Genomic DNA, 21,088 nt, shown 5'->3' on the forward strand with positions numbered 1-21,088 from the left:
CAGATGAACAGACAAGCAAGCAGACAGACAGGCAGACGGGCAGACAGACAGACAGGCAGACAGACAGACATTTAAAGTGTTTCTGATGTCTTGGAATGGGACACTGTTATACAATGAAAGAAATCTTGTTTCTTTCAAATTGTTTAACAAAAAACATTGAATATAACATCATGTGATAGTTACTTTGGGTGTTGATGCAGGAGAATTGTTCTAAGTCTATCTCTGGCTTCTTCTATATTCTGAGGTGGTGTTCTTCTTTCTTTGTCAAGCCTAGTACACAAATTTTGTAGCTTCATCAAAGCAAGATGTTTATCAATTTGTCCAATGTGAGCCCAAAATACACCACCAGGAAAACAATCTGAAAAGATGAAAACAAATATCAAGGACCTGTATTCTTTTTATGTAAAGGCTCAAGATACCAATATCATATAAAATGTTATGAAAGAAAATTGTATTAAACAATGCACAAGTCAAGTTGAACAAGCGACCTATCGGTCAGAATAGCTCCGCTGTTTTTTTTTTAATTTAATTTTTTATTTTGGTGACATGTAGAAGTGGTTCAGGTCTTCACTATGCAGTTTTGTTTTAGTGATGCAATAAAGTGGTTAGTGGTTTCATATGATGTCTCACTATAAAACACATTTTACACAGAAGTTGGTAATGTATTGTACTTTTATACCATAGTCACCATTTTATAACAAAAATCTACTGTTATGAAAAATTGCACAAAATCTCAGAAAAAAATGACTGGGAAATGCACACAAGAAAAAGAAAAAAAGAGGATTTTGAGGTTGGCTATAAATAATTCCAGTGTCTTACAGCTGTAACCCTGGAAAATTTTAATGATGAATGAAATAAACTAGGGATCTAAAATAATTTTGAGGCAATTTGAATTTCAATTTTCTAACAAATTTACAAAGTCAACAACATTCAACTTGTACTAGTTGTGGTAGATATATATAGGGAAGAAATGTATTAATCGCCATCTTAGTTTCCGTACGGCGACAATCTCAAGTTAAGTACCCGGAAGAGAGTCATTCTCAGCCATACGTTACAGTGGTAACACTCGTTCATGTTCGGTTACCTTTCACAAAGAAAACACAACGAAATGCTTGAAATGATCTTTTTTTTTTATTTCTTTTCATCACAACAACAAAATCTGCGTGATTGATCAAAAGTGTTGTAAACTAAACCAGAAAGAATTATCGGACTGGCTAAACTTCCCGATGAACTGGAGTAAGGTCCTACTACTTCCAAGTAAGCCTCGATAGTACTATAGTACGTGAGAAAATCGTCTCAAACTAGCGATACAACTTTCAAAATATAACTTGACATGTCTTCATTTGTTAGAGTTATACAATTCAAGACGGGTTTTCACTCGAAAACAACAATTCTGTGAATAATGACACTCTGAACGCAGCGATTTCTCGGACGATGTTACCACTGTAACGTATGGCTGACAACGACTTGCTTCCGGGTTAGTCCCTCGTGCATACGGGTGGATTGTCGGCGATTAACACATACATCGTCTGATATTTTAATTCACAGTGTTTCTTGTGACCGGCGCCTGTCAGCAGACTCTGCCATTTTTTTCATCATTCCATTGTATTTAAACCTTGTACTTGACATTTCGCAATATTTATAATTCTCAACAAAATACCTCAACATGCCTCACTTCGCTCGTACTCAAAGCAGCCCCGCGCGGTATGATCACTGACACTGATGACATGATGAGAGAGAACCTTTTCGGATTTACATGTAAAACGGGGAAAGATACGCAAAACATAATGCAAAGTCTAAAGCCAAATTAAAGTTGTAATTATTTTAATTATTTTTACTTGCCAAATATTTGCATTTTGGAAAGGCAAGACACGTTCATGTCGTTTAACTTTACATGTGAACTGTCGGCCATAACTTCAACCGCATGTCTGGCATGCCCTTCCTTACGCAAGTTGTCTGAATTCTGGTTCACTGTCATTCCAAATTGCACGACAATATAGAATTAACCACAAGTTACATGTTATCTGAAAACATCACACTTTTATAGTGGGTCTGAAGTGTGATTTTAGTGAGTACCAAGAACGTCCTGTGTTGATACTCAAGATGCTTGCTGTGGAAAATCGCTCGGTCAAATGAGGTCACCTTCAGCTTCTGGTCGAATCAGGATAGAGTATGCAAATGAGGATGTTGCGGACTGATTTGAAGTTTACAACCCTGTTTCGAACAAACGCTTGTCATTTGGGCGCCCAATGCGTAGAATTATGACTATAGCACATATTACATCGTTTGTTTGACGTCAATAGTGTCTTTTGAAAAGTGGCAGTTTACTTAAAGTCTCGTCGACTGATTTCCAATATGGCGTCGGTCATTATGCTCATTAACATATTCATTTTTTTTTCAAATTACAAAAAAAAAATCATAAAAAATAAAAATGAGGATGTGCTGACTTGAAATTAACAAATCTGAGTAAGCTACCCCCTGCGCATCAACACGCCAGATATCAAAGCAATCTAATAAGAGGTTTTCAAGGAGTTGATGAAAATGACATTTTATGAAAAAAAATCATAAAAAATTGAAAATGGCACAGATCAACTTGGCATGAACAAATCTGAATAGCCTCCCCCCAGGGAACATGCACACCAAATATCGAAGAATTCCGACTGTCACTTCCGGAGTAGATAGTAAAAATATAAAAGTTTGACGGACACCTATGATTCACTCTACTCTCTATACCTCAATACCCACCTATACCTAAAGCTACGCTTTCAGCTTTCGCTGACAGCGGAGCTAAAAAACACACAGAACATATGCAACGGTCGTTCTATGTCACAACAACGTATGTCCATGTCACAACAACGTATGTCCATGTCACAACAACTTATGTCTATGTCACGACAACATGTGTCTGTCACAACACCGTATGTCTATGTAATGACAACGTGTGTCTATGTAATGACAACGTGTGTCTATGTCACAACAACGTATGTCTATGTAATGACAACGTATGTCTATGTAACGACAACATGTGTCTATGTCACAACAACGCATGTCTATGTCACGACAACATGTGTCTGTCACAACAACGTATGTCTATGTAACGACAGCGTATGTCTATGTAACGACAACGTATGTCTATGTAACGACAGCGTATGTCTATGTAACGACAACGTATGTCTATGTAACGACAGCGTATGTCTATGTAACGACAACGTATGTCTATGTAACGACAGCGTATGTCTCTGTAATGACAACGTATGTCTATGTCAGACGTGTGTCTATGTCACGACAATGTGTGTCTATAATGACAACGTGTGTCTATGTCATTGACTGGTGTCTGTCATTGACAACGTGTCTCTATGTCACGACATGTGTCTATGTAATGACAACGTGTGTCTGTCACCACACCATATGTCTATGTAACGACAATAATGTATGTCTATGTCAGGACAACATGTGTCTATGTAACAACAACGTGTGTCTATGTAATGACGTGTGTCTATGTAACAACAATGCGTGTCTATGTCACTGTCACTCGTAGTTATCAACTCGTAGTTACAAAGCCCCCTTAGGTCACTAATATTTTCCATGGCTGAATGTAGAAAAATACAACATCTAACTATGTCTCTGATGATGACGATGATGTATAAAATGTTAGCAAAGATGTGGGATCTGTTTTGTCTAAAAATTAATTTGACTGTTTTGAAATGTTTTTTACACAGTCAGTGTGACAGATTGTTTAGTTTATCAACTGAACTACACTAAATTACCCACAATGCACCACATAAGATACGATGATCCACTTGTAATTCTGGCAACTTATGTTAAGAACTTTGTTCACATTTGCGAGAAGAAATGGGGAAGAGCAAAACATACCAGCAATTAACTCGGCATCTCTGACTGCTTCAGCAGCAAGGACAGTTTTTCCACAGCCTCCCATTCCATGGACTACAACCCATCCTGGGTAGTCTTTTAGTTTCCATAGTGTATTCCTAATCATAGCAAGCTCCATTGGTCGGTTGATAAAATTGGGTGGCTTAGGGGGTACTCCTCCATCCATCAACAGTGACTGAACTACAAGGTTAAAGTTATGATATATTCAGTTAAGAATTCATACCTAAACTGTCCTGTTAATTCTAGAGTATTTCACTGGATGTATCTAGGACTATGTACTGTACAACACTCAAATGCAGATGACTTTAATATGCCATTCTAGTTAGCTTCATTGCAGCTATTTGCAAAAGAAGCATTCAGGTATCTGAAAAGGAAAAGTGATGGGTTAAACTGTGCCCATACAATATGTCTTTTACTTGGTAAATGACACAGACCATTAACTGTGTTTTACATATTAAACTCTCTGAGATTCTTAATATTATGAGAGCCTTAATGAAATAAGCATAACCATTTAGAATGACGGAGACTAAAGACAAGTTTGTTACATCAACTTTTACCCATGACACACTAGGAATGGAAATTGTTCAAAGGAAGATACAATACTCAACTAACTAGCTGGTTGAAAATAATACTGAACAGCGCCCACTGGTGGTTAAACTGTACATTCTTTTGTCTTTCTGGTAACTACGCTACAGCACATTACAAAAGTGTAAGACTTAATAAAGTTTATGATATGTCCATTTCAAAGTACATTTGCTTCTCTCAGTCAAGCTGCTCTTGAAAAGCATCCCCTGGTGGTGAAACTGTACATTCTTTTGTCTTTCTGATACCCAGACTATAGCACATTGGCTGTAACAAGTCTGTAAGACTTAATAATGTTTATGATGGGTCATAGTACACTGTTTCTCTCTGTCATCCATACCTCCATATTTTTGTTATATTTTTCAAAAAGCAAAGTAGCTAGTACTGTATCTATTATAATTAGTTGACAATGTACAAAACATAAACTTTCACTGCAAAAGTAGATAATTTATTATTATTACTTGTACTAAAGTCTTAAAAAGAATACAACATCTATTATTTTAAGATTGTATCTTAATCTTGCAACAACATAAATTCCATTTCAACCACTACATAAGAACAATTTCTTCCTCCTTGTATATTGTTAGGACCCTTTTTCACATTTCAAAATACTAGGAGCAACACACATTCTATCTATTAATAGCCTATTACTACATAGAATGATTGTACCAGTGATGGCTTGCCTTGGTACATGCACATACTCACAGCATTTGCACTGCAGTGCAATTACCTGAAAACATTATTTAACATAGCTTTATGTAAATGCCAAAGTCTGCGGTTCAGTCCTTGAGCGATGACTTGATAAACACTGTGAGGAATTGTCATACAAGCTTGACACCTAGAACTTACATGTACGTGGAATGGGGTAACGTCATAAAATAGGCCCATACATACCAGAAGCAATGCTATAACTTCTTGATCTTGGAGGTGACAGTGCAGCATCTAGTTCTTCCTCTGGTATATCTTCTTCTAAAAGTTCAGCCAATTCTGGATAATTATCCCTCAAAGCATTGTAGAAACTAAAATACGCTGTCTGGTTTTTCCTCCCCAAAATATCAAGCATCTTAGCAGCTTTTTTACGGCTTGTAATCTCATGTTGAATTATTTCTGATTCATCAATATCAATGACTCTATCCTGCATTAGATAATTAATGACATAGTCAACATTGAGATCATCAATAATTCTAAGCCGATTTACCAATAGGCTACTTCGAGCCCATTCTGACATGGCCGAATCCATGACTTCTGAAACAAAACATAGGAGGAAACAAATTAATACCAGTTGCCATACTTACATACAAGCGTCCTACCTGTACCTACCAATAGTGCGCCCTCTATGCCAATTTACATACAAGCGTCCTACCTGTACCTACCAATAGTGCACCCTCTATGCCAATTTACATACATGTGTCCTACCTGTACCTACCGGTAGTGCGCCCTCTATGCCAATTTACATACAAGCCTCCTACCTGTACGTACCGGTAGTGCGCCCTCTATGCCAATTTAACATGCATCAATTGACAGTGGCATGTCAAATTAATATTGGCTTTGAAGAGTGAAGGCGCATATAGAATTGCTATGTAGTAAGCAGTAATGGAACAGTGACATGAAAACCGTCAAAATCTCCTAACACACTGTGGATAAAGACTTCTTACTGTAATTGGTGGTTTTATCAAGTGAAAAACCATCAAAATCTCCTAACACACTGTGGACAAGACTTCTTACTGTAATTGGTGGTTTTATCAAGTGAAAACCGTCAAAATCTCCTAACACACTGTGGATAAAGACTTCTTACTGTAATTGGTGGTTTTATCAAGTGAAAAACCATCAAAATCTCCTAACACACTGTGGACAAGGCTTCTTACAGTAATTGGTGGTTTTATCATTTTTTCATATGTGAGTGTGGGGTTGTAAATTGTAATAGAATTGATTTCAATAAAAAATGTTAGATTTTGTGCTACATTTCAGACAAAATGGAAAGTCCCTTTGTAAACAGCTACCACAAATTTGTTAATAAGTACAATAATGTATGGAATAGAAGGTTGTCCATGCTTGAGACACAACATACATTGTGTACAGGTTGTCGTCTACATACTCATAGAACTAATGAACAAAGAAAGAGAGTGTTCCTAAGATCAGGGTCAGAGGTCATTGTAAGTGTAGTAGGACTGGGTTAGGATGTTTCTTTGTAATGTAAAGAAGCTCTTTGAAAGTACATACATCATACATTGTATGTGCATCCATGAAATAAAATTATTGTAAAACAAAACATGTACATGACATTTTCAATCATTAAATTATCAGGGATATACTGAACATAAGCTGTTATGTCTTTTAACGTACATCATAATGATAATGTGATACACATATTTTTGCTTCGCAAGTTTTAAATTACAATCTTGAAGCATTTATGTCGAAAAATATATTCATGGTTCCAAAAATCAGCAGGACAGTAAAATATGAGTACAACAACTTTGGAATGGTAAATTAGAAAAGAATGTCATGTTTTTGAAGACCTTCAATGTGTGATCAACAGTCTTCGTAGGTGGCTCAATACTGCTAAATGTCCAGACATTCATTTCAAATATTTTACTTTCCTGTATTTATGTTCTGTACCATAACACATTCTCTGTCTGGTAAATCAAAGATTGATTGATTATTACCTACAGTCATGTACTTACATATCATCCACTAATACTAGTACTTCACTAACAGGAAGCATACAAAGGTCACGACCTCTTAACCTTTTGACCCTTTGACCCCTAGTATAATCAAATAGAAACCAAAAGCTAGACAGTCTGATAACACAACTGTGATGTTTACTCCATATGAGTACAGTAAACTGTTTGCAAATTAGCTTCCCTATTTACTTCATTATTCAACATCTCTTAGACAGTTTGTGGCTATTTGAATGGGGAACAATGCAGAAGTACAAATGTGTAAGGTGGTCTGTAAGGCACAGACATTCGTACCATGCTATTAGTCAGCACCTGATATAGCTGATTCACTGTATCTTATTATAATCTATTTTATGTGTAAGCAAATTCTAATGTGTGAAATTGGATATGTATCACACCTACTAAATTCTCCTACCAAATTACTGATCAACACAGTACTACTTAGTCTGGATGCCAATGTGGTCTCTAACTAAATCACGTCTGGTCAAAGTCTGTCCCTCAATCAGCACAAAAAGTTGTTCATCCAATCAGTGAACCCCAACTATTATAATGATGTAAACAGTGTACTATAAGTAGCATCCTGAGCTGACAAATATACCATATTTGGACATTACATAACTGCCCCAATAAACACTAACTTTATGAGGGTCTGTGTTATTGGTTAGAATTTTGTGATTGATTAACAAAGACTGTGATGTTAATGACTGTGTGGGTGGCTGCGGATGAATTTTAAATGGCATCTCATGCATCTCAGGACTTTTAGAGTATTTAAACGACTTCGACTATACTGTGAGTGGAGGTTTAAATCTTAACGATATCAAATAGGCCCTATACTAAGTAGTACGTACTGGACTGTCTGTAACTATATGAAAGTAACATATTTCATACCTACATGTACATGATTATATATGTTTGGCCGGATTGTTAAAAAGTCTATACAATCAACATCTCCACCTCTGAATTTCTCAAAATGGTGACATTTCTATGATGAGAAACAATGCTCTCTCGCTATCTCTTTCTATTTGCCTGGACCATACTCTATACATACCACTTAAAGGCCAAGGTGTCAATCCCAAGTTCTTGCCTTACTGTCATCTTATCAGTAGAGTCCTAAGGATTAGGACAAGATTTTCTATACCTCTACCAGACCTAAATTATAATATAATCCCTTCAAGTTCAAATGTAGTTTACAGGAATTAAAGCTTTACCTTCAAAGCTAAATCAGTACTGATGTTTACAGGAAAGCTTTCTAAGCTAAATCAGCACTGACGTTTACAGGAAAACTTTACCACCAAGCTAAATCAATACTGATGTTTACAGGAAAGTTACCACAACTTGACAACTATTTCCATTCCCCCTTTCCCATTAGCTATTGATGTACACATTTATCTGGTAAATGTATTTTGTAAATTCGAAATTGTAATTACTATAAAAAAAATTGCAAATAGTAATACATTTTTATTATTATTATTTACTGCCAAGTTACATTATAAATAATGAGTTCTGATGTTTACCACCAAGCTATATCAGTACTGACCTTTCAAGATGAGTAAAATGATTTTGCTAAATACTGGCAATTTAAATACAACTGCCCACAGTGACATCAGACATGACCAACAGAATCTGTTACAAACAGGGAAAGTAAACAACTGAATTAGATTAATAACACTTGGCACAGCTAGCAGAGACTTGTATTACATTCCATCATTTGATAAGAACAGTTTTATGGCCACTACGTAATTAATAGTTCATTGTTCATAAACAAATTTCCAGTTCTCCTGGCATTTCATGTACACATAAAGAGGCCATAAAAATGTTCTTATCAAACCATGGTGTGTAATGCAAGTCTCTTCTGCTCTGACATGTTGAGCCAAGTGTTATTAATCCAATTCACAATTCTATACCTACTCATATCACATTGTTATTCTATATGGCAACTATAGTTGCATACTATGATAGCTCTCAAAGTATATGACCTTATTTTTTTATTACAATTATTCCACACAACCCCACTGTTTCTATTCTAACATGTAACAAGCACTGTCTGTCAAGGTCCTACAAGTTAACTTTGCCATTACATTTATTCTACACACCCCTATCGATTTTACTCTTACAAGTAATGTTTGTCATGGTCCTATAACTTAACTTTGCCATTACATTTATTCTACACACCCCTATCAATTTTACTCTTACAAGTAATGTTTGTCATGGTCCTATAACTTAACTTTGCCATTATATTTATTCTACATACCCCACTCACTCAGTTTCTATTCTTGTAATCTGAAGTAGTATCTAGCCCTACAACACATGTACATGTAACAAGTTTATACATGTACCACAGTATATCACCATTACATCTTCTACTCTACACCGACACCCACTCACTGTTTTTATTCTCACAAGTAATGTCTGACCCTACAAGTTTATTTATCATCATTACATTTATTCTACATGCCCCCTTGTTACTGACAATTACATGTTGTCACAGCTAAATATAATTTCCATGTACACACTTTCTATTTTGATAGGTGATGTCAGCAACCTCATAACAACTATTCGAGGGTGACAAAACAAACAATGAAATATCAGAATCCACACTGTACATGATATAACAAACAATAGACAAATTGTTTGGTATCCTTGATGTGTGAGATCATAGACTAAAATATGACTGACAAGTGACATGAAGTCTGACCTTGTTATTCTGTGATTTGATTCTTTCCTGTCCTTTGAAACTGTAGTTATTAGTCAAATATATACATGCAAGCATACATGTTGTCACTGTGACAGCACTGAGTTAGTAATTTTGCTTTTAGGGCTGAGTCGATCCCTGGTAACAGCACAAAGTCTGGTAAAACTGGCACTGTAACATCAACAGGTCAACTCGGGTAGATTTTACCTATGTACGTGAATACTGCCTACGTAACAAAGACACTGGGAGTAGTTTGTTAGCTAGTCTAGTGTTATTGTTAATGCTATCGTTCATCAAATCTTAGTATGATTTGATTCCATGTTGGCATGCAAAGTTCCAGACTATAAGTTAGCTTGATGAATTATGAATGTTTCTGGTACAATAATATCAATTAATTGTATTTTAATACTGCAGAAACCATTAAACTTGTAATTCTTGCATGTGTCACTGCTTTGTTTAAAATAGCATGTAACTTGTAAGGTACAAAGTATGGTTGGCATTAGAAAATACACATAAAGTGCTCAGTTTTTAAAGCATCATTCATCTGACCAACTTGTATGTAAAGTTAGAAAAGCTACCTGTGCAGTGTTTGATTTGTTGTATGTGTACATGCATACCCACTAGTCTAGATTCTATGTGTGGCTTTGAATTGCTTCTAAAGATCTTAAAATTCAAAATCATCATGGGCTAGCCTCTAGACTAGGATTGTACCATCAAGTAGGTCAAAGAAAGGTAAACAGAAGTCTAACAGTAGTCAGTTTTTATGTGTAGTGTTTGTTTGTTTGTTGTTGTTAATTCATGTATTTATCTACTCATTTATCGGTTTATTTGTTTACTTGTATTTGTAAACAAAACTAACTGAGCCTGAGCTCCCTGTGATCAAATCTTTTCATTTGAAATAAACTATGATAGTTAATTTTTTGAGCTAAACATGTTTGAGATGAAACCAAAACTATGAAATGTTCAAAGCTAAAAAAAAAATTCTCATTTTTTCTTCGACAAGGCTGTTGCAGACGTCATAAAAACTCCAAGGTCGTGCACCATTGACATTGTACAAAAACGTAAATAAACAATTTCCACGAACGTATTTTTAAAAAATATGATAATTCGCCTACCGTTTACTTACATGCGCCATCTTACTTTAATATTATTGTTATGAAATATAATCTTTTTGTGTATGTGTTTCATTAAAAAAAAAGTATAAAAACGACAGACTTGGGCTGTTTTAATGAACTGTCAGTGCCATTGAGTCATGTTATGATGATGTATACTCGACCGTCGACTCACCTTATATTGTGACGATACATAAACTGTTGACAACTTACCTTACAGTTTACAGCTTTCTACTGGTGAAAACTTGACAGTACCATTGGACCTGAGTGTGCAAATTACACTATATACCAAGGAGGAAGTTTGTATATTATTGCTCAGAACCATAACACATTTCTTCATTTCTTTGAACTCGTCTGGCCTTCAAGAGGTCATTGACCATTTACTTCCTGTTGAGATGTCATGAGCAAATCGTTTGTTAACAAATATTGATTTTTCGTAAATCATTCATTCTTCTGTACCTTAAAGATAAAAAAACACACAAATACATAATTACACACAGCAGTAAAAAAAGAATTCCAGAAAAAATGAGTTTTGCATGACCCGGAAGCTAAATACACAGTAAAAATGGCGGCGTACATGAAACTAAAAACATGAGTTCGATTTGTTGAAGTATGGATGGATTACTATGTGTATAGGCGGCAGCGTTATATCGAGGTGACCATTGTCATGTGTCTAAGCTATAGATGATTGTAAAGTAAGGAAGATGGCCACAAAATCGGAACCTGAGATCGATTTCTATACTATTTTGAACGCTAAAAGGTCTTCGTCGTACAATGAATTGAAACAGTGCTATCAGAAAATGATTCTGAAGGTAGGTAGACGAAATATTTAACTGAATGCCTCCCGTAAGGGAATCACTAATTATGCAAATAACTCAATTAACTAAAACAACATGGTAACAGGCTTTATTTTGACAAGCGTGCTTTCTTAGGTAAATGTAAGTGCCAAATTATATGGAATTTGATGAGTGCATGATACGTTAATTACTGAATATCATTCATTATTTTTAAGAAACAGCCTAGTTACCTAAAATCATTAATTATGCAAATTGTTCATTACAACTGTTAGCTATATCAAATATTTTATAGGACATATCCGCTTTGTTATGGTTAATGTATGTAAATGATATTGAAATTCAAGTATGCATTCTTATGATATATCCTAATTACCGAAAATCATTAATCATGCAAATTAGTTATTAACACTGTAATGGTACATCAAAAAACTTTATAGGGCGTATAAACTTTGTTATGTTTAATGTATGAAGTAAATTATATTGAAATTGAAGTATGCAGTCTTAAGATATAGCCTAATTACCGAAAATCATTAATTATGCAAATTATTCACTAAATCTTTAAAGTGAAATCAACAACTTTTATAGGAGATATGCACTCTGTTATGTTTAACGTATGTACTAAATTGTATTGAAATTGAAGTATGCAGTCTTAACACTGATTCCATGATAAACCGTATTAACCCCCCAAAATAATCTTAAAAATCTAAGTAGTTATTGGAACTTTTTTATTAGTTTTAAAATGCCATTTAACAATTGAATTCTACAGAAAATGGTGTCAGGGGACCCAAACAGATCTCCAATTTTCTGTGAACAGTGTGTGTTTTAACCATATAGAAATATTGGCGTCAGCTACAAAATGTACGTTACAGATCGTTGTGGATTATATAATGCTAACAAGGCAATCTATATTAAATGATAAACAATGTATGCAATTTAAAGACAATACCAAGAGGTATGTATTTAATCCGAATTGGGAGGTAGGTTAGGCTGAAATTTTGGTAAACTTCATGACACAAGCCTACAAATCCGACGGATTTTGTGAAACCGAGAAATATTGTTATTTTCCAATCACCACAGTAACGTACATACATGTATGAAGACGGCAGCATTAGTTGGTGATATATATATCGTCAGTACAATATACAAAGTTTACTGGAATCTATTACAACTGTAAGAATATGGCGCAATATTACATAATTTCGTTACAATCGTTTATTAACATATCTGATGCATTAAATGATCCGATCTAATACTGTCAATTTTCATTAACATTCAAGAATTGTAAACAAAAAGATCATCATCTGTTCATTATCCAGACACTGTCAGTACTTTGCAACTTACAAATAATAATCAATAACAGGAAAATCGTTCATTTGCATTTGCATTTGTTTGCGAAAATAATTTGCTATTTTTTTCTGTTTGTTCATATGCAGGAACGATTGAATATATTGATAGGAATGACATTTTTCGAACTCCTAAAGCAACGATTACGTTGTTTTTAAATAAAACATTCGAAAGCACAACGTAAAATTGAAGTGTATGGAGGGAACAATGCCGAAATCGTGGCAAAGAACACAGTTAACGTATCTGATGGAAACAAAAGTTCCTGAATACTACTACACACAACGACGTCAATTAACCTACTCAGACATTGAAAAATAACTACAATGTAGCTAGATATACAGGTACCGGTAAGACAGTTAGTGTGGAGAATTGTCAAATACGTTAACAAAATTGTCAGACAAATGTGGAGCCGATTATATTTATTGAAACACATTTTTCTTAAATTATGTAAATAATTAAATTCACTAATATAAATTATGTCATGAATTACTATTTGATTCAACAGAAATACCTGCCAAATGTAAATCCCCCAGAAAGAAATACGCCAATCACGCAAGATACGTACATGTATAACGTTATCGTCAGATACATTAAATATCAAATACCTGTTATTTCGCTGTGCAGACTGAAAATTAAACGCAGTATGCAGACTGCATAACTATTTTCAAAGAAACCTGAAGTCATTCCTTGCATTGCATGTTTATAAGTTCATGCTAAGTGAAAAAAGGTACCTACTTTCTGATTTGAAGAAATTATGCAGCAAAAACCACAACAAACAGCATCCCTGGATATTATATTATCAATGACCTGTCCCAGTAAGGATATTAGCATATCAATAGTGACGTTGTTCAAAGGTCAAAGTGTAAAAACCGACAGGACTGCGCGACTACGTCAATATATCGATTTTTAGGGGGCTATTCAAATTGTGTTAATGTATGTGACATTAACATATCTGATGCCCAAATTTATTATTTAGCAATAAATACCAACTGTTATGTATATTTTCAGAATATCATGGCTGACGTCAATAGCAGATGCCTAACTAACACAACTGATACATAAAAAACTCCGACATATAACGTGTAGAGTAAATTACCACGCTGAGAAACTTGTCATATCTGATGCAAGCAAAATTGACGAATGTACATAAAAAATGGATGATCTGACACATCTTGTTAAGTTTTTCAGATACTATGAAAATGGTTCTATTTCAAAGATGTATGATACACTCGAAGTATCTTAGCATGGTGTTTATAAAACAATTGTATCTATATATTTTGTATCGATAAGTATCGAAGTGTTAACGTATCTGACTCATTTTGTAGACATCATAATTAGTAAGAAAATCGTAATATAGACAATTGATGCTGGCTGTAAACTCTTGATAACAAAACTCCATAATGTACCAATGAAATTGACACCAAACACAGTTAACAATTAGATTGAAATTTATTCTGTTTTTATTCAACAACAAAAAAAACACAGTAAAAGACAAGTAAAAATGCTATTATTTATGATATTTTAGCATTTCCCCCAACAACTAACTTATGAGAATGGCAAAATATTTTTTTTGTTTTGATAATAGGACTATACAGAGAAAAAATAGTCACAAAAAATTGTATTTACATAAAGATATTTGTCTCCAACATGAAAAGACATGGATTTTATTAAAAAGTATGTTTTAGTGTGGAATCAGTGTTAAAATATAGCCGAATTACCAACAATCATTAATTATGTTAATTATTCATTAACACTGTAAGGTACATCAACTATCTTTATAGGACATACACATTGTTATGTTATTGTATGTACTGAATTGTATTGAAATTGAGTATGCAGTCATAAGATATAGCCTAATTACCATGAGTTGATTTCATTGATATGCAAATTTCCCTAACATGAACAGATCTCGCTCAAAAACTAATCAGGTCTAGCCATTACCCCAAACATTTGTACCAAATTTCATTATAATTGAACCAGCCATTTTTAAGAAAATGATGACACAGACAGACAGACAGACAGACAGACAGACAGACATCCCCCTTTTAATACCTCCCGTCACCTTAGGAGAGGACCACCCTTATATACAAACAATGGAACATTTTTCAATGACTGAGAAGAGTAAAGTAATCATTACATGTATACTCAGACATCAACCTCTGTTGCCCCTGATACATTGACCAATAGAAATCAACCTCTGTTGCCCCTGATACATTGACCAATAGAAATCAACCTCTGTTGCCCCTCGATACTTTGACCAATAGAAATCAACCTCTGTTGCCCATGATACATTGACCAATAGAAATCAACCTCTGTTGCCCCTGATACATTGACCAATAGAAATCAACCTCTGTTGCCCCTGATACATTGACCAATAGAAATCAACCTCTATTGCCCGTTACATTGACCAATACATGTAGAAATCAACCTCTGTTGCCCCTGATACATGTACATTGACCAATAGAAATCAACCTCTGTTGCCCCTGATACTTTGGAAATTGACCAATAGAAATCAACCTCTGTTGCCCCTGGTACTTTGACCAATAGGAATCTTTCTTGCACATTTGCTACAATTTTTTATTTCATGAAGAAACTGTCATAAGAGCAGTTGAACAATGGCTCATGATTAATAATAGGTCATAAATATTATAGATTTGTAAAGACATACAGAACATTTTCAAATGTGACCATAGAGGGCATTATTTAAAATGAACAATTGCTCAGGTGTTACTCTCTGGTTTATTTTAGTATCACCCTGACAAAATTGACCAAAACCTTTCAACAGAGGAGCAATCAAAAGCAATGGATAAATTTATTGCAATTGACAAAGCTTGGAAGATCCTTGGTAATGAACAAAGTAGAAGAGAATATGATGCTAACTTACAAGGTAAGTTATAGACATTGGTAATAAACAACAGTAAGTTATAGACATTGGTAATGAACAAAGGTAAGTTATAGACATTGGTAATGAACAATGGTAAGTTATAGACATTGGTAATGAACAATGGTAAGTTATAGATATTGGTAATGAACAACAGTAAGTTATAGACATTGGTAATGAACAATGGTAAGTTATAGACATTGGTAATGAACAATGGTAAGTTATAGATATTTGATTAGTAATGACCAATATAAGGGTTAAGGTTACAGACATTGATAATGAAATTAAGTGTATCATAAATTTGAATAATATTCTCAACCAATCCAAGTAATCCTTCCTTAAAGTGGCCATATGGATGAGAATTTGGTATTTATTTTGGATTTTTGTTTGATAAAACAGCTTCACTATGTTTTTTTACTTGAAAAAATAATGTGAAATAACATATACCAAGTCCATGTTCACATCTCAATAAACGGCAAAACATTAAACAATGTGTAAAATGTTTGTTATTGTACGTACAATAACAAACTTTTTACACTTTTTGCATCATTTTGCAATGCATAGAGTTATGAACATGGGCTTGGTATATGTTCTTTCGCATTATTTTTTCAAGTACAAAAACATAGTGAAGCTGTTTTATCAAATAAAAATCCAGAATAAATACCAAATTCTCATCCATATGGCCACTTTAATAATTGTAAAATTCTGAAACTTTAGCCTTAACGTCAACTTTTCTAGGGTGCCCTCCTGTGAAGTTTGTTTTCGATAATGGTTACAAAGTGTGATATCAGAATATGACATATTGCAATAATACTTTTCTGCACCCAAGCAACTGAAAAACGTATTGCTTTTCCTGCATACAATGTGTCTATGTATTTCTTTCTTTCAGGTGTGTACTAATTGATTATATGTCTTTAAGTATGCAACCAATTTCACACCTAGATGTGTTTCAGATGCACTGACAATGTTAGGTACACTATAGAATGCACCTCAGCCAAACTCTGTCATATGTATGCCAAGTTTGTTCCTCATCCTTTTGAAATAAAAATGTAATGAAAATAAAATATATTGTCAAGGAAATCGACAACCTTTTATTTTTTCTTGAAAGAATTTCTTTCCAAGGTGCATTCTACTTTAAAGGGGCACAAGCTGAATTTGTTTTGTTTTGAGTGTTAATTTTGTTGTAGGTTAATCAGTACATGTAGTGTGTGTGTGTGTGTGGGGGGGGGGGGGGGGGGCTCCGTCCGTCTGTCCATGCGGCCGTGCATCCGGAGCCATTTCTTGGACATCATTGACTGATTTCTTTCAAACTTAGTACATGGATAATGAACTAACTATGGCTTGCATATGCACGTCAATTTGCTTTGGGATATGATCCAATTTAGCCGACTTTGAGCCATTTTTTGGGTAAAAAAATGTGATTTTTGGTCAATTTAGTGATTTAGTGGGTATGTTCTTAGGGGCATATTAATTTATATTTGTTCATTACATGATGATTCCATTAGAGATATGCAAATTAGGGCTAAAAATGTGTCTTTTTTGTCAAAAGTCTTTTAATTCCAAAACTACTGAGCAGATAGGACTGAAATTTAATGGGGATGCATCTGTAGGTGTATAGATGAAGAAATATTAAGCATATAATGATCTCATGTGTGATGTGCAAATCAGGTGTAAAAAATGTGAATTTTGGTCAAAAACTTAAAGCTCAGCAAGGATTTTGTCAATGAGACTAAAACTTAGTGAGATGTTACTATAAGTGTTTTCTGCAGATTTTCAGTAAAACATTTTGGCCCCAGCAACAATGACCACGCCCATAGCAACAACCAAATGGCAGTGTGTTTTGGTCAAATAACAACATCAGGTAGGCAAGTGAGCAAACATTCAAAAAATGTATGCAAATACCCTAGCAACCATGACCACGCCCATACCAACAGCCAAATGGTGGTGTATTTCACAAAGAGAATAACAGGGATTTTTAGACAAGTGAAACAAACATTCCGTAGCAAAAAATGTATGCAAATGTACCTAGCAACAAGACCACGCCCATAGCAACAGCCACATGATCATGCGTATCGCAAGATAACAACAGTGATTAATAGATAATTGAATAAACATTCAAGGAATGTATGTAAATGTGCCTAGCAACAGGACCACGCCCATAGCAACAGCCAAATGATCAGGTATATTGCAAAGATAACAATATTTATTAATAGACAAGTGAACAAACATTCAAACAATGTATGTACGCAAATATCCTTAGCAACCATGATCAGTCTCATAGCAACAGCCATACATTTGTGTATTTCACATAGATAACAACAGGGATTTTTAGACAAGTGAACAAACATTCAAAAAGTATATGGCAATGTACCAAGTAACAAGACCACATCCATAGCAACAGCCAAATGATCACTTGTATTGCAAAGATAACAACAGGGATTAATAGACAAATAAATAAACATTCAAAAAATGTATGCAAATATTCAATCAATTATACAGTTGTGCTACAACACCATTGGCGCTAAATTTCATACAATTAATACATCACACTACCGGTACTATGACTGGTGGCAATTCTCTGTAATCATCCATTGCAGGGGCTGAATTATCTCTGATGACTGCTTGTTTTTCTTATTTTTTTCATGAATTATGCTTGAGGAAGTATAATTATATTTTCTTCCCATATTTGTCTTCATTCAGCTGGAATATAATCGTGACCTAAGGGTTTTGTCACTACTTATCTATAGACTTGTAGTGAAAAAGACCCCTTAGGTCACTCAAATTTTCCTTGTCTGAACGAAGAAAAATATTGGGATAACATCTAATTATATTATTATCTACCAAAATGTGAAGGAAACCACAATTATGCCATCAAATGAGAAAACAATACCTAAATATAATTTCCATACCATCAAAGACATACATTGACATTAACACTATACTAATATAGTTTAATTGTGATTTTATGTAAGTATTTTTACTTGAGTCAAATAAGTAATAAATTCAGCCTGTATAACTTTTAAGGGGAATGCCACTCCAGGAAATGAAGACATTTGTGTTCTGGAGAGTCATTTCATCACCTATATGTGATTTCATTAAAGTTGAAGTTGTCCCAAATTTGGATACCTTTGCTGTGGGCCATATTACATCATGGGAGTCAGCAGCAACATTTTTATGACATATATGACCAATGCATATTCCTGACTTCTAAGGTTGTATTACCTTCAGTAAAAACACTATCAATATTCCTGACTTCTAAGGTTGTATTACCTTCAGTGAAAACTCTATCAATATGCCTGACTATCAATAATCAATGTGGCCTACAGCAAAGATCTTTAACTGAGGGACAGCTTCAACTTGACGTTTTCTCAGAAATCATGTGAAATATTGGTGATGTAAAACCACAAAATTGCTCTCAAGAACCCAAAGATAATGAAATCTGTAATTGACATGCTTTATTCTTTTTTCGTCATCAAATCAAGAGAGAGAAGTTAGTCAAAAGTGGCCTGTCAATTCAGAAGTAGACTTGGATGAGATGGATTATAATGAAGGTGACTATGACTAATGATTTCCACATCTATATGTTTACAACAATGTTTGACCAACTGTATCTGTTAGCCTGTCTCAAGCTGTGCTACAACTACCTACTAGTACTAGCAAGTTTCTCTATTGATCACAGTGTAATCTTTCACTCTCTGATGTTTAATTAGTGTACATTTAACCAGTGTAATGATCTCAGGTACAACTAGGACAAAAAAAGAATAATACTTATCAGAGTTTTGAACAAGTTGCACTGCCACAGGACAGAATGCATACATGTATGTGCCTACAGTTTACATTGGTTATGACTCAGTACTATCAACCTTGTCATGGTACATTGTATTGCAATTATTGATATAATACATTTGGGAATATCTTCCAATCATGATAGTTTGGATAAATTCTGTATCCCAATGGAGATAAATTTTATCTCACCCAGGAGATATTCCCAACAGATGTGATTAGGTATTTCATCACCACATAAAATGTCTACCAAATTCACAGCTACACATATCTGTACTGTAACATTGACTACATTTTTTTTTCTTCAGCAAATGGGGAATACAGCTTTGGTTGTCGATGTAGTGGTGAATATATCATTACAGAAGAAGACATGCTACAAGGAGTTAATATAATATGCTGCAGTTCATGTACATTAAGCATTCGAGTTTTGTACCAGTTAGAATGTGAAGATCTTTGATGTAATGTCTAAAGTATGGGCTTGTGAACAGCGCCCCTAGTGGTCAAACTCTACAATCTTTTGTCTTTCCAATAACCGGATTTTGGCATTTTTAGTCCCCACCGGACGAAGTCCGGGACGGGGACTTATGGATTGGGTTCCGTCTGTCCGTGCGTCCGTTCGTCCGTGCGTCCGTTCGTCAGTCCGCAGCCGTTTCATGGAGATGCCTGGACCAATTTTTTTCAAACTTGGTACAGGGGCAACATACACTGGCATACATATGCACGTCAATTTGTTTCATGATACGATCCAATATGGCCGCCTAGCAGCCATTTTGTTTGTGAATTTTCCATGTCCAAAGCCATAACTCAGACATGCTTGAACAGATCTCATTCAAAGGTGGTATTAGGACAGTGTTCTATGACATACATGTGCATATCCATTTTCATCGTGATACGATCCAATATGGCTGCCTGGCAGCCATTTTGTTTGCAAATTTTCCATGTCCAAAGCCATAACTCAGACATGCTTGAACAGATCACTATATGAAAAGTCATATTTGACCATGTCTTTCCACCGGGGTAAATCTTTAGCAGAGGATGTGTAAATGTGGTGAGTATGAGACGAAGTGACACCTTTGACATAAATTACCCCCGGTGATCTCTCCCCTGGGGTTGTATGCGGTCAAAAGCGTCACTTCGTCTCATACTACCCCTTGACAGAGTTGGTAGTTAGGTGGGTCACAGGTTGGGTAAAGGTGGGTAAATTTGACTTTTCGTATAGTGGATCTCATTCAAAGTTGGTATTAGGACAGTCTTCTATGACATACATGTGCATATTCATTGTTGTTGTGATACGATCCAATATGGCCACCTGGCAGCCATTTTGTTTG

The 21,088-nt window shown here is 34.9% G+C and overlaps 2 protein-coding genes across 2 annotated transcripts in view; one reads left to right on the forward strand and one right to left on the reverse strand.

Moving 5' to 3' along the window:
* The window catches only part of LOC144448284 (apoptotic protease-activating factor 1-like), a 47,093-nt gene extending 35,792 nt beyond the window's left edge, over positions 1–11,301 (reverse strand). The window contains exons 1-4 of the mRNA XM_078138472.1: positions 11,169–11,301; positions 5,368–5,718; positions 3,874–4,071; positions 184–358 (exon numbers count right to left, since the gene is read on the reverse strand). Of these exons, the coding sequence (XP_077994598.1) occupies positions 184–358; positions 3,874–4,071; positions 5,368–5,713 (719 nt within the window). The 5' untranslated portion in view covers positions 5,714–5,718; positions 11,169–11,301. The remainder of the gene's footprint in view (positions 1–183; positions 359–3,873; positions 4,072–5,367; positions 5,719–11,168) is intronic.
* Positions 11,302–11,534: 233 nt separating this feature from the next.
* LOC144448615 (dnaJ homolog subfamily C member 24-like) lies at positions 11,535–20,217 on the forward strand. Its single transcript, XM_078138892.1, has 4 exons — positions 11,535–11,767; positions 15,845–15,983; positions 19,460–19,528; positions 20,069–20,217. The coding sequence occupies exons 1-4, from the start codon at positions 11,660–11,662 to the stop codon at positions 20,215–20,217; spliced, it is 465 nt and encodes a 154-aa protein (XP_077995018.1). The 5' UTR covers positions 11,535–11,659.
* Positions 20,218–21,088: the final 871 nt, after the last annotated feature.

The sequence above is a fragment of the Glandiceps talaboti genome, chromosome 17, assembly GCF_964340395.1.
Source record: "Glandiceps talaboti chromosome 17, keGlaTala1.1, whole genome shotgun sequence".
Classification (NCBI taxonomy): domain Eukaryota; kingdom Metazoa; phylum Hemichordata; class Enteropneusta; family Spengelidae; genus Glandiceps; species Glandiceps talaboti.